The sequence below is a fragment of the Lacerta agilis genome, chromosome 10, assembly GCF_009819535.1.
Source record: "Lacerta agilis isolate rLacAgi1 chromosome 10, rLacAgi1.pri, whole genome shotgun sequence".
In the NCBI taxonomy this organism is placed as follows: domain Eukaryota; kingdom Metazoa; phylum Chordata; class Lepidosauria; order Squamata; family Lacertidae; genus Lacerta; species Lacerta agilis.
This window is the reverse complement of record NC_046321.1, coordinates 58,467,828-58,481,211: the sequence shown is the minus strand read 5'-3', so window position 1 is coordinate 58,481,211 and position 13,384 is coordinate 58,467,828. Positions and strand designations below refer to the sequence as shown.

Sequence of the window (13,384 nt, the reverse complement as noted above, 5' to 3'; positions counted from 1 at the left end):
GGGCTTCCCCAGTCACTCTGGGTGGCTTCCAACAGAATATTAAAATACAATAATCCATCAAACATTAAAAACTTTCCTAAACAGGACTGCCTTCAGATGTCTTCTAAAAGTCTGGTAGTTGTTGTTCTCTTTGACATTTGGTGGGAGGGCATTCCACAGGGCGGGCACCACCACCAAGAAGGCCCTCTGCCTTGTCCCCTGTAACCTCGCATCTCGCAGTGAGGGAACCACCAGAAGGAGCCGGACCTCAGTATCCGGGCTGAATGATGGGGGGTGGAAACACTCCTTCAGGTATACTGGGACGAGGCCGTTTAGGGTTTTAAAGGTCAGCACCAACACAAAATGCTGGGGTGTGGAAGGCACCCCGCTTGTCATTCCTCCTGAGATGCAGGGTGGTTCCTCTTTGAAGGATGACACAACTGTGTGTGTCACACAGCCTGCATTGTGCCCCCTTATCAAGCTTCCTGCTCTCCAGTGAAGTGCAGGATACTGTCCTGTGTTGCAGCAAGATTTAAACACCGGGGAAGCAATCTTCACTGCTCGATCACCTGGATCTCAGTTTCCGTGCACAAAAGATAAATAACAAGTTAAAGGACCCCTGGACGGTTAAGTCCAGTGAAAGGCAACTATGGGGTTGCGGCGCTCATCTCGCTTTCAGGCTGAGGGAGCCGGCATTTGTCCACAGACAGCTTTCTGGGTCATGTGGTCAGCATGATTAAACCGCATCTGGTGCAACGGGACACCGCGACGGAAACCAGAGCGCACGGAAACGCTGTTTACCTTCCCACCGCAGCGGTACCTATTTATCTGCTTGCACTGACGTGCTTTTGAACTGCTAGGTTGGCAGGAGCTGGGACGGAGCAATGGGAGCTCACTCCGTCGTGGGGGTTCGAACTGCCGACCTTCTGATAGGCAAGCCCAAGAAGCTTAGTGGTTTAGACCACAGCGCCACCCGCGTCCGTCTTTCCCGTGAGCAGCTGGTGATGCACTCACAAGATGTCCATGTCCTTTCCCAACAGATTTGGGAATTGGAGAAGACTGGGTCGAGAAGGGATGCTCAAGGTCTGAAAGTGGGAGAGACGCCGCTGTTACAGTATGCGCTTCGAGGTAGACTCTTGTGTGCCAACCTAGCTGCCATGTAATTTAACACTGACCTAGAAAAGCTTGATGCACATATATAATGACGTTGGCTTTCCACTGAGCACAACCAGGAGGGAAGATCAACCTCCACAGAGAAACTGCTTGGAGGGGATTTCTGCCTATCTACATCATCTACCACACCTTTCCTCACCAGCCACATCACAAGAGTGTTTTTGACGTCTTCATTCTCATACCTTTAGCTGACAGGGGGAAACCGCATACAGAAAACTTAAAAAGAGAGAAAGTAAATGCCCATTTAAGTTAGTTCCTGGTATTCAGCAAATTCTTGAAAGCTTAAAATGGTTAGCATCCGATGCGTTTCGAGTCCTGCTCCGGCGAGTGTCCGTAAATGGAGCTGGAAGATGACAACTTTCCCTTCCAGGAGCAAACGGGAGAAGGGATTATTTCAGGATTTGAATTGGGGCAGGGCTGCTAAGGCAATCGAGACAGGATTTGCTCTGTCAAAATACCTTGTAAATCAGCAATACAAAACTTGTCGGGCCATTTAGTTTTGTAAGAAATGAAAGAAAGAACTCCAATGTTTCAAAGCCTCATAAAGGTATCAACATTTCTGCTGGATTAGCACGAATAATTCCAACTAAGGGCTATTATATGACGGCATGGAAGAGTTTCCGAGACTTTTAAGTGCCCCCACACCACTAATAGGAGCATCTCTTCAGGAGCACTGCAAATGTATTGGGAAAGCACATGCTACCTGTCCTCTCCCCCCCCCATAAATAAACAAACTTTGCATATGAAAAGCTTGCATGACAAGGGTTTTAAGGAGAATGCTCCCTGCCGTGCAAGGTGGCTGTTTGAAAAAGGGAAATCATTTGTAAACTGAAATTGACAAACCCGTGTGTGTCATGTCCGCTAATTTCAACACATTGACCGAAATTACTTGGCAACTTGAAACCTCCAGACACACTGTCCAGACATGTGCTCCAGGCAGGTCAATTTGGGGCTGGTACCACAGAGGTTTTTCAGCCCCAGAGGCACACTCCATTTTCTCTTGTGACAAGACGGATGCCAGCTCTGAGGGGCTAGTATCCCAGGAACTTTTCCTCTGTGTATTTTTGACCGCATCCCCTCCAAAAACATCTGCGTTTGCAAAAAGTACTAATGGACTCACGGGAAGTTTTAAGACCCTTTCTTTTCCTTTGTGGGAGCGAGGTGGGGGAAATACCACCAGCTTTCTGTCTTGACTCTTAGTGTAAAGCTAGATTCTCTGTGGGATTAGGAGTGGGAACAATTTAGGGGATTTAACTAAGTGGCCATGGTTAGGACTATGGGCTACCAAGTTGCCCAAATGGACTTCCCACTAGGGAGAACTATGGCAACCTGTTGCATTGGAGTATTTATGCGCAGCTCAGGGAGTGTGTATTGATTTCAGGTGACATCACACTTGTTGCGGAGGCAGAGGCACACGAGGATTGTATGCCGTTGCTCGAAATCATGTGAGGACAGAGTAATCTGGCCTGCAGTGCTCGTGGCAGCCATTGTGAAACGGTAACATCAGTAACCTAGACAGTAAAAAGCAAAGACATCCCCTTGCCGACAAAGGTCCGCATAGTTAAAGCTATGGTTTTCCCAGTAGTATTGTACGGAAGTGAGAGCTGGACCATAAAGAAGGCTGATCGCCGAAGAATTGATGCTTTTGAATTATGGTGCTGGAGGAGACTCTTGAGAGTCCCATGGACTGCAAGAAGATCAAACCTATCCATTCTCAAAGAAATCAGCCCTGAGTGCTCACTAGAAGGACAGATCCTGAAGCTGAGGCTCCAGTACTTTGGCCACCTCATGAGAAGAGAAGACTCCCTAGAAAAGACCCTGATGTTGGGAAAGATGGAGGGCACAAGGAGAAGGGGACGACAGAGGATGAGATGGTTGGACAGTGTTCTTGAAGCTACTAACATGAGTTTGGCCAAACTGCGAGAGGCAGTGAAGGATAGGCGTGCCTGGCGTGCTCTGGTCCATGGGGTCACGAAGAGTCGGCCACGACTGAACGACTGAACAACATCAGGCCATGCTATTTGCTTGCGGCCATTGTGAAGTGGCCTGTAGCTCAGTTCCTATCACCTTATAGGAGATGTAGCAAACTTTTCTGGCCCTCCAGATGTTGCTGAACTACAGCTCCCAACATCCCTGACTCTTGGCCCTGCTTGCTAAGGCCGATGGGAGTTGTAGTTCAGCAGGGACCATAGATAGCTCAGTTGGTAGAGCACGAGACTCAATCTCAGGGTCGTGGGTTCAAGCCCCGAGTTGGGCAAGATTCCTAGATAACCCTCGTGGTCCCTTCTAATTCTGCTTTTCTATAATTCTAGGATATGGAGGGGCAAAGGTTCCCTTGGAGTCTATTTACAAGTATTGTACTGAGAACCACCGGTGTCAGGCCAGCTGAGTTCAAGAGGAAGAAGCCACACGGGTTATCTACAAAAAGGTTTAATTGAAATACCTGTATAAAAAAATATGATCTCCATACATTTCACACTGTTAAACAGAAGAGAGAGAAAATTCTTATCCAAGCTGCATAAATGCAACCGGATCACAGAACACACGGCTATTAAAATAAATTAAGGTTTATGACTCTGCGACGCTTCCTTCCAGAGCCAATGCACAAAGACTGTATAATGTCAATAATTTAAAACCCTTCCAAACAGCATTACTTTACAGTTCTGGTATGTAAATAATACCAGACAAAAAGGCATACTGACTAACTTTTAAAGTCACTCTAGTTCCCTTAAATTAGACTTTGTACAATTTTCCATCTTCCAACCCGAAATGAAAAAAAAACAAAAAACCCAAAAAACAGGTATGGTCAGACTTTTTAATTCTCCTTCTTCTTCTTGAAACAAAACAAAAAATGGAGAAAGAGACAAGAGAGGAATGCAAAAAACTAGTTGTGGACCAACCGCTCCTGTCACAGGAGCGAGAGAGATAAAAAGCACAGTGTTGGAATAATTCTACACAAATAAATTAGCTAAAATAAATATAGTCACAGATTGAGACTGTGAGAGGTCTTCTAAACTCCAGACAATAAATAAAACCGTATAATACATGTGGGGGGGGGGGAGGAGGAGGAACAAAAATTTACAGAAACACATTATACAGGTATGGAAAAACACACACACACACACACACACAAAGTCCTTGAATATTGCATTGATTGTGCATTTAACATGCCCATACATACATTTTTTTGTTTTGTTTTTTAAGACTTGCAGGTTGGGAGGAGTTGAGAAGGGGCCTTTTTGTGTGTGTTGTGTGTGCCCAGTGGAAGAGATGATGAAATGAAGTTTCGAGTGAAGTTCCTGATAAAACAGCTGAGAACATTTGCAGCCTATTGGAAACAGTGGGGAGCAGCAGAGGTCGTATTGGAGGGGGGAGTCGGGGGGGGGATGGGGGAAAGCGTGGGGCGGAGGGGGGGGGCCAGGAAGGAGTGAAATGTCTGTGTTCAAGTATTCCATCGCCAGAGGACGGGACTACTTCATTCAATCACTGAACATGTTTCCCCAGGGCATCATAGAAATTGCTTCCCCCCCCCAGCGCCTTTCGCAGCGGGGCTCGAGGGAACACGGTCCTATCATGCGCGGGGTCCTCTTTGGACATACACAGCTCAAAAAAAGAAAGTCCCACTGAAGCAGCTTTCAAAAAGGCACTCAAAAAAGCAAATTAAATCTAGTCCAGGCTCTATGAGAGCGAAAAGGTTTTCACTGTGTTATTTTTTAAAGAGGTTACTGCTTTTGCCTTAAGGAAAAAAAAAGGGGGGGCAGCCTTTGACTAAGTACTGGCCCCATAAACTCCCAAACAACAGCGTTTCCAAAGGAAATCTCTCGTTCCAAAGCAGAAACCGGCAAAAAGGGGAGAAAAAAATTCAAAAAATCAAGTCTCTCCGACAAAGATTCAGACTACGGAATAATGAATGCAGTTTCCACACACCCCAGCCCCTCCTACATATGGCAGCAGCAGTAGCAGCACTCTGGACTCCTCCCCTCCCCACTCGTGGCTCCTCCCCTCCCGCCGCAAGGTCCTCGTCAATTTCACAGGCTCTCGTTGCTCGAACTTGTGCTGGAAACATCCGTGTCAATGGTCCGTAGCCGGATGTCGCAATCCTCTGACTTGGCGACGTCCGACTTGTGCATCCAGGGGTGGTCGAAGATCTGCTCGAGGGTCGGCCGGTCCGAAGGCCTCAGAGAAAGGCACCATTTGATCAGCTGTTGGCATTCTGAAATGCAAACAGGAAATGCGAATGAGGAGGAGGAGAAAGGGGTTAGGGTGCCATGCGGTTGTTTTCGGTGCCAGATTACAAAAAGGCCAAGAATTGGCAACGGCCTATGGGAGAGGGCCCCCCCTCCATGCCTTTTAGGGGCCCCATGACAACGAATATCGATTTGATCTCGGTTGACAACGTGATCGATGGTCAACGTCTGTCTTGGCTAGTAATAAAATGGGCTAGTTAAAACGGTAAAATAAAAAAACCTGTTGGGGAGATAATTTTGTGATTTCAACTGCCTGGGGGGTGGTGGTCTTCCGACACCTCACTTACCAGACGAAATTCTTCTCCTGAAGTATAGCCTTCCCCTCAAGATTTCTTCGTCTTGCTCGAAGGGGATGTCGCCGCAGACCATATCATATAAGAGGACGCCCAAAGACCACACAGTGGCTGATCTCCCATGGTATCGGTGGTACCGGATCCATTCCGGAGGGCTGTATACTCGCGTCCCTGAAAAAAAAGACGACGGAGATTTGTTTTACGTTGGCCGAACTTTCCGTTGAGATCATGCAACAGCCTGGGCGCACGTGTGTATATATTTTTAAAAACGAGCCCCGTTTTTTGTTGTTGTTGTTTTTTTTTTAAAAAAAAACCACACCACACAAACGTAGGCTGGAAAATTCTAGAGCTTATATCATGCCTAGTATTAGGTCACGTTTTAATCTGGCCCCCGGGGTGGCTCTATTCTCTCGCAGGGGATAGTGCATATCCTCATCAGCTGACTGTTTACTAACATAAAGCTTGCTTCCCCCAGCACATGGCGTCTGCAGCACCACACCAAAAATAGACACAAAGGACAAAGGGAGAGAAGAGAAAGGGGAGGGGAGGGAAACAGAGAGAGAGAGAGGAAAAAAGGTGAAACTCGGGTCTCGCTTGCTATATATAGCTAAATCAGCTTTGATTGGTTCCGAAAGCCCGTTCAAACCGGCCACTTTCCTTGTGAAAATAAATCAATGAGGATATATATATAATATTATATATATTTTAAGGAGCAGAGAAATCTGCCTCTCTGCGTAAGAGGTTGCTAGCAACTGCCCTCCCTCTGCACTGAGCTGTTACTTGGATACCAAATAAAAAAAAAACCCGGAGAATTCGTGATGCTGAAGGTCACATGGCCACGAGGCTCCGGTTTCACAACAAACAGATGCTAAACGATGCAGCCGACTAGAGAGAGAGAGGCGGGCAGGGAAGAAGCCCCCATTGATATCTCTCTCTCCCGTTCGCCCCAGGGAGGAGGGGAAAAAAAAACCCTTTCCCCACCCATAAGGGAAAAAACAGCAACAGTAAGTTGGAGAAGCCAAGTCTCCTTTTAACTTGAAAGAAGGGAGGGATAACTCCCTCTCGCCTCCTCAATCTGCAATGCAGGGTTTTCTAAAGCATCAGTCTGGGAAAGAGGTATGGGGAAGGGTGGGTGGTTGGGTGAGATTTGGAAGGGGGGGATATAAACCCAAGAGGGTCACAGATAGAAAGGTTGGCAGAGGAACTGTAAACACGTTGCCCTCTAGGAAAATGCCTTTTTTATCCTTCCTAAGGCATGGTGTATGTGTGTATATATATATATATATATATATATTGCTGCGTCACAGCCTGGAATCGCTTCTCTTCCTACGCAACTCGACGCCCCCCCACAAGCCGCCTCTGGTGCGAAGGATTTAATTGACAGATCTGTTACTGGCTGCAGAAATACCTCGTCGGTGGTAGGAGGCGAAAAAATGTGACTAAGAGAAAGGAGGCACTTTCATGGGGAGGGAGGGAGGGAGGGAGAGAGAGAGAGATTGAGAGATTCTGGGTGGGAGGGGGGAGCCTACCATCGAAATCCGTGTAGACGGTGTCCTTGAGGAGGGCCCCGGAGCCGAAATCGATCAGCTTCAGCTCCCCTGTCCTGAGGTCCACCAGCAGGTTCTCGTCCTTGATGTCTCTGTGCACAACGCCGCAGCTGTAGCAATGGCGAACCGCCTCCAGGACCTGTCGGAAGAAGCCCCTGGCCGTCTCCTCATCCAGGGCTCCCTTCTCGGTGATGAAGTCAAAGAGGTCCTTCACCAGTTCGGGCCGCTCCATGATGATCAAGTAGCCGTCGGGCCGCTCGTACCAGTCCAGCAGCTTGATGACCCCACGGAAGCCGGACCCCACTTTCTTGAGCAGAACGATCTCTAAGGGCACCATAACTCCACCCTGAAAGCAGCAGCAGGACCAGGAGGAGGAGGAGGGAAAAGAGAGAGGGGGGGGGGCAAAGGAAGACATGATGAAGCTTTCGGAATACCAAGAGGGGAGGCGGGGAGGCGGGGAAGGAAGGGAAAATCCCCCTTTCTTGGCCATCTGAAAAACCAATCGCGGGGCTTCCTGCAAATGGAAACTCCAGCAGAGCAGGGAGGCTGGCTTGAAGGGGAAGCCCAAAGACTGCTCTCTCTCCTGCCGCAGTCAAAAGGGGAGGGCGGAGGGGGGGGAGGAGGAGGAGGAGAAGAAACCCCGCCAAATCTCCCCCCTTCCCCGAAAAAACGTAAACAATAACAGACGCTGGAGAGGTGGAGATAGTGGCGGGAGCAGCAGCCTAGAGGGCGGGGAAAGGGGACCCCCACAAACAATAGCTAGCCCTCCATGATAAATGCAGTGGGAGGGGGCAGAGTAGCGCAGGGGAGAGGCTGTATAACACAAGGATTCGGGATACTTACAATTGTGCCCCATTCTGTCACCCTCTCCCTCATGACGTGTTTGACGGCAACCTGGGGGCGAAAAGAAAAGAGGGGGTTGGGGGGGTGGTCGCTGGCACAGGGACACCGCCTCGCTCCAGTGGGGGGGGGGAGGTGGGTCCGTGGCCGGGATTTCCAGCCACGCACGATGGGGGGAGGGGGGCTGCGGGGGTGGAAGCAGCAACAAAAGCCTCGTGGTCGGCAGCCTCGTCTTACCGGCAAGCCATCGGAGATGCGGTTCCCGGCATAGACGGTGCCAAATCCCCCGCTGCCCAGCACGGAGCCCACTTGATAGATTTTATCGAACGGCTCCTTCTCCAGTTTCACTAAGAGGCGGGAAGGAAACAAGAAGGGGCATTAGAAAGGGGGGGGGCGACGTTATCACTGAGGGCACCTTTGGGAGACGGAGGAGCCAGCTCACTCCAGGGAGAGAGAAAACACACACACACACCCCGAAACCGTCCTCGAAACAGAGCCACCCACGAAAAGGTCGCAAGTGGAAATCACCCAAACAACAAACTCCGGCAGGAAGGAAAAGCCAGTTGCAAACAAGCCCATTTGACGTGGGGAAGGGGTTTTCACGTGTCCTTCGCCTCTCCCATCCTTGGAATTATCCAACAAACGCCACCACTCCCAGACATGTTGGTAGGTGAGGATGCACGTCGGGGGATTGGGGTGGGGGTGAAATAAAAAAAAAAAAAAATCACACAAACCCAACCGCTAGAACTGGGTTATCCAGGATCGGGTGTGTTTTCTAACACCCCCCAAAATAGCAGAAAATCTACCCCACTGCCGAGACCGTGGTAAGAAAAGATGCCGCAGCTCCAGCGACGCAGAAGGCTTACAGAACACATGCACATACATCTCTCCCCCCCCCCCCGCGCAGGGAAGAAATAAAAATAAAACAGAACCCCCCCCTTTCCCCCGCGGAAAAAAACGAGGAGAAGCAAATGTCACGGCTTGTTTACCTGGTTGGAGGATCTTGACGGGCAAGTGGTCCATGCTGGTTGGGTTGCAGAGATGAGCGAGGGATCCGAACTTGGAAAGTAACATCTTCCAAAAAAAGGGGGGGGCGGCGGCTGGAAGGGTGGGGTGGGGGCAGGAATAAAGGGGGGAACCACCAGCGCGATGCGGAGATCCGACGCCCCCCGCTTCCCTCGAGGTTGTCAAAAGTCAATGGGCAGAAAACGGAGAAGGGAAAACGGGGGGAGGACGATGAACAACACCCCCTTCCCCCCTAAAAAAAAAAAAGCAGCTGATGAGCGCAGTTGAGAAAGGCCAGCGACGGAGGCTCTCTCTCTCTCCCCCAAGACGGAGATCGCGACTTGTAAGCAGCTGTCGAGGGTGGCGGGAGGGATCTTGCAGATCTTTTGCCCCCCCTTCTTCTTCTCTGATGGAAGGAAAAAAAACACACCACCCTCTCCAAAAATATATTGGTTCCCGGAGACGAGCAGAGAATCCCAGACGAAAACAGAGGAGAAAAGAAACAAAACAAAACAAAAAACCCTAAATATATATATATTTATTTATTATAAATATAGAAGGAAAACAATGATCTCCGTTGCTTGGTCCAAGAGCCACGAATTGTTGTTGGTTTTTGGGCGGTGGGGGGGAAAATGGATCCCACGCGAAACGAAAATCCACTGGGCTGGAGCCCGCGCGGCTCCGAAGTCAATCCAGCGCCGCAAGGGAGGCGCGCAACCCCGAAGCAGCAGCAGAAGCAGCAGCAGCAGCGACTCAACCTCTTCCCACCAGCGCTCGCCTGTTCTGAGCCCTTCGCTCCGCGCCGCCGCCTCTTCTTAACTCTCGATATTTCGCTGCGCACCCGCACATTACGGTAATATCCATCCGCGGGGGAACTGGCTGGCGGTAGGAACGCGCGGTGTCCTCCCCCGCCCCCACCCTCTAACCCCCCAGATCTCCACCGCTAGGAGTAGGTCCGAGAGGTGGGGTGGGGGGTTGTGGCTGGCTTCTCTCACTCTTTCTCGGCGAGCTGGGGCCGCTGCGGCTTTCGAGGCGGCCGCCGCCCCCGGTGCTCCCCGGAACTATTTGCTGATAGTAAGAGAGACGCGCAAAGTTACACCGTCTGAAAAATTCTCATCACCGGAGGCGGGGCGAGGGCGAGAGGGGGAAAAAAAAAGGGAAGGTTCTCATCTTATCTGCATGCGCTGGAGCGCGGCGCCCAATGAGAAGGGCGGCTTTTCTCGCCGCAGCCAGTGGAGGGGAGCCGGATTTGCATATGCATGAGCGGGAAGAGGGCGGCTTACGAGCGCAGGGCGGGAATTCCTCGGCGCGCCTTTTCTCGGGCGGCGGTGGGGAAGGTCATTCTCCGCGGGTTAGAGACGCTGCGTCTGCAGGGGGGGGGGAGACAGGCGGGCATGGGGGGGGGGCAACAGCCAGCCGCCATCATCATCACCGGGCTGGGGTAACGCGCAGTGGGCTGGGTCCTTTGCATTATTATTATTGTTATTATTCCTACAGTATTATTATTATTATTATTATTATTATTATTATTATTATTATTATTATTATTAGTGCTGCTTTGTGCATTGCAATTTGCAACCCCAACTTCCACCCCTCCTCCCCAAAAAGCAACCCGCGCCATTTAGCATCTTCCTTCCACGGATCGCCAGCCTTGCTGCCGCAGCACTTGACTCCTGCCAGGCTACAGTCGCACCTTAGAGAGATGCATTGCACTCGGAGCGCTCATCTCCCCGCCGCCCACCCCTAGGAAACTTGCAGCCGGGCGCATCGTGGTGCGATGCCCAAGAGCGCCAGGAATTCATTGCCCGCGCACATGCGCGCGCTGTTTAGCAATAGCAACCCGTAAGCAATGTTATGATTTAAGGCTCCAGAGTTGGGTGGGGACTGAGTCTGCATCGTGGGGCGGGCGTGCTTTTTTCTCCAGGGCGGCGCACCTCCCTTTTCAGTTTGCCGCGGTTCTTTTCAGAGGACCCTTCCCCTCTCCCCCCCACCCTCGCCCCCATGTGCGAAGGTTTGCAACATGTGCCAAGATGGAGCTGCCCCTGTCTGATGTTGCACGCACCAGCTCCCCAGGAAAAGAAAAAAAAGATGCAAGCTAGTTTGAGAGCTAAAAAAAAAGCCTCTTGTGCATTGATAGCGACCTGAGTGCCTGATGCTGCGTTAATCTCATTGCCAGCACCGTATTAAATTCTGCAAATTATATCTGCGCTTGCATTTTAGACGGGGGGGGGCAGCGCCCGACACGTTTCCCCCCCCCCCAGCAGATTTGGGACCAAAATATATCAACTGTTTAAAAAGCACGGTTATTTTGCCTGGCAGCGCCCGCCGCTGAAACTGTACGCAGAGCCACCCACCCACAAAGAGTCTCAGAGATAGCCAGAAACGTGCACGCGCCGCAGCGTCTCACGTTTGAATTCTTGCTTGTCCTTAATAGGCGTCTCATTGACGTCTGGGGCAGAGCCCGTGCACTTTCCTTCCTCCTCCACAGGGGGCGCCAAGGCTACGAGGAAACGCTCGTCCGCCTCCCGACGGGCCAAAGGAAAGCCACATGGCCGCGTATTATATATCGGAGCTGCCAAGGCTCACGCGTTTGGAAAAGCATTTCTAAAGCACTGGGGGGGGGGGGAGTCGGGGGAAAACCCTCCAGTTTTTACGCAGAATGCTTTTTGCAGCCTGCTTCAGCAAGACATTTGGAGAGCTGGACTGGCAGAACCCAGTGGCTCCTTGCAAAGAAGAGGGGGGAGTCTTAAGGGACGGTTATTTTGTTATATTAAGTAAAGGATGCGGTGACTTTCTGAAGACCCCCTTAAGTAAGAAGCTGGTTTTGCAGGTGTATATGCATTGCAGTTTATGGGATAGTAGCAGCTAAGCTATATTGCACCTAGGTTTTTGATGGGAGATTTAAAAAAAAAAAAACCGAAACAAAAGCCCTAAGAAATAATTGTATGTCAAACCACTTTGTCAGGGCTCCTCCAGACGATCTATTCATTGAACGTACAAGCGGATTTGCTTGCGCAAACCTTTAGCACAGGTTAGATAATATTTATTGAACATCTGCCGTGATTGACTTCTGGGGTGGTTATATGGCTTCCTATTAATTTTTCGTTTGGCCGTCACTTTCCCCCTGGCGTTTACCTAATGGCAACAAGTCTGCTTCGAGGGCAGCAGAGGAGGACCAGAGTTTTCCTTCCCAGGTTGGCAAGCTCCATCTGCTCCTGCCTTTACAGCACGCGCAGAACCCCCCTTTCTGTGTGTTGCACTCGCTATTGCACTGGCTTTCAACCAGTGTGCCTTGAATGATGGTCAGGGGTGCTGCGGGCAACTCTGGCCTTTCTCCCTCCTCTGGTGCCCTCTCGCATCTCTGCCCCCCAAAGGTTTGTCGCAGCAGCCTTGGCTACATGCTCCACGGGCGAACGGTGCCTCTGGGGCTGGCCAGGGCTTGCTTCCCGGGGCCCTGTGGGGCAATGTGAAGAGGCATCTCTCTTTGGGGCAGGGAAGAGGAGGCAGGGACCCAGAGACCAGGGGCAGCAGTTGCGGCTGCCCAGAGGACAGGGGAGAAGAGAGGAGGCCGAGGGAACCCTCCGCAAGGGAGGAGTGAGGGGCTGTCGGCTCTGCAGGCAAGGGGTGACATGACTGGGCTCCTGAGCCCCACAGCAGTGCCGCAGAAAGAATGCAGTTGGTCAAGGGAGCCGTGGACCCCTAAAGGTTGAAAAACTCTGTACTATTGGTTTCATCTGCTGGAGCCTATGCTCACATGCATGAGAAGTCCCTAAATCAACGGAGGGTTTGAGACCCATCGGCTACCCTCACCTGGTTTAGCTGCCCAGTTGAAGCTCTTCCCCAGGTGCCGCTGCTGTTGCATGCTGACAGCTTCTGACCCTAGAAGGAGCATGGTGTGTCTCTCACCAGAGGATCTACCCCTCACGTAAGACTCCATACAGGTACCTACCAAGCACAGGTATCTAACAGGAAAATAAAGTAGCAAGCCTAGCTAACGTATATTCCGCTTGGGAACTTTTCATGCTCCTCGTTCGGAAGTAAAAAGGTAAAGGACCCCTGGACGGTTAAATCCAGTCAAAGGCGACTATGGGGTTGCAGCGCTCATCTCGCTTTCAGGCCGAGGGAGCCGGCATTTGTCCACAGACTGCTTTCCGGGTCATGTGACCAGCATGACTAAACTGCTTCTGGCACAACGGGACACCGTGACGGAAACCAGAGCACGCGGAAACGCCGTTTACCTTCCCGCCGCAGCGGTACCTATTTATCTACTTGCACTGGCGTGCTTTCGAACTGCTAGGTT

General features: G+C 50.9%; 1 protein-coding gene across 1 annotated transcript; it reads right to left on the bottom strand.

The window, feature by feature from the left end:
• Positions 1–5,116: 5,116 nt before the first annotated feature.
• PIM3 (Pim-3 proto-oncogene, serine/threonine kinase) lies at positions 5,117–9,314 on the bottom strand. Its single transcript, XM_033162379.1, has 6 exons — positions 9,069–9,314; positions 8,317–8,426; positions 8,083–8,133; positions 7,222–7,585; positions 5,687–5,863; positions 5,117–5,365 (listed from the first exon to the last, which is right to left on the bottom strand). The coding sequence occupies exons 1-6, from the start codon at positions 9,151–9,153 to the stop codon at positions 5,181–5,183; spliced, it is 972 nt and encodes a 323-aa protein (XP_033018270.1). The 5' UTR covers positions 9,154–9,314; the 3' UTR covers positions 5,117–5,180.
• Between the last annotated feature and the right edge of the window lie 4,070 nt (positions 9,315–13,384).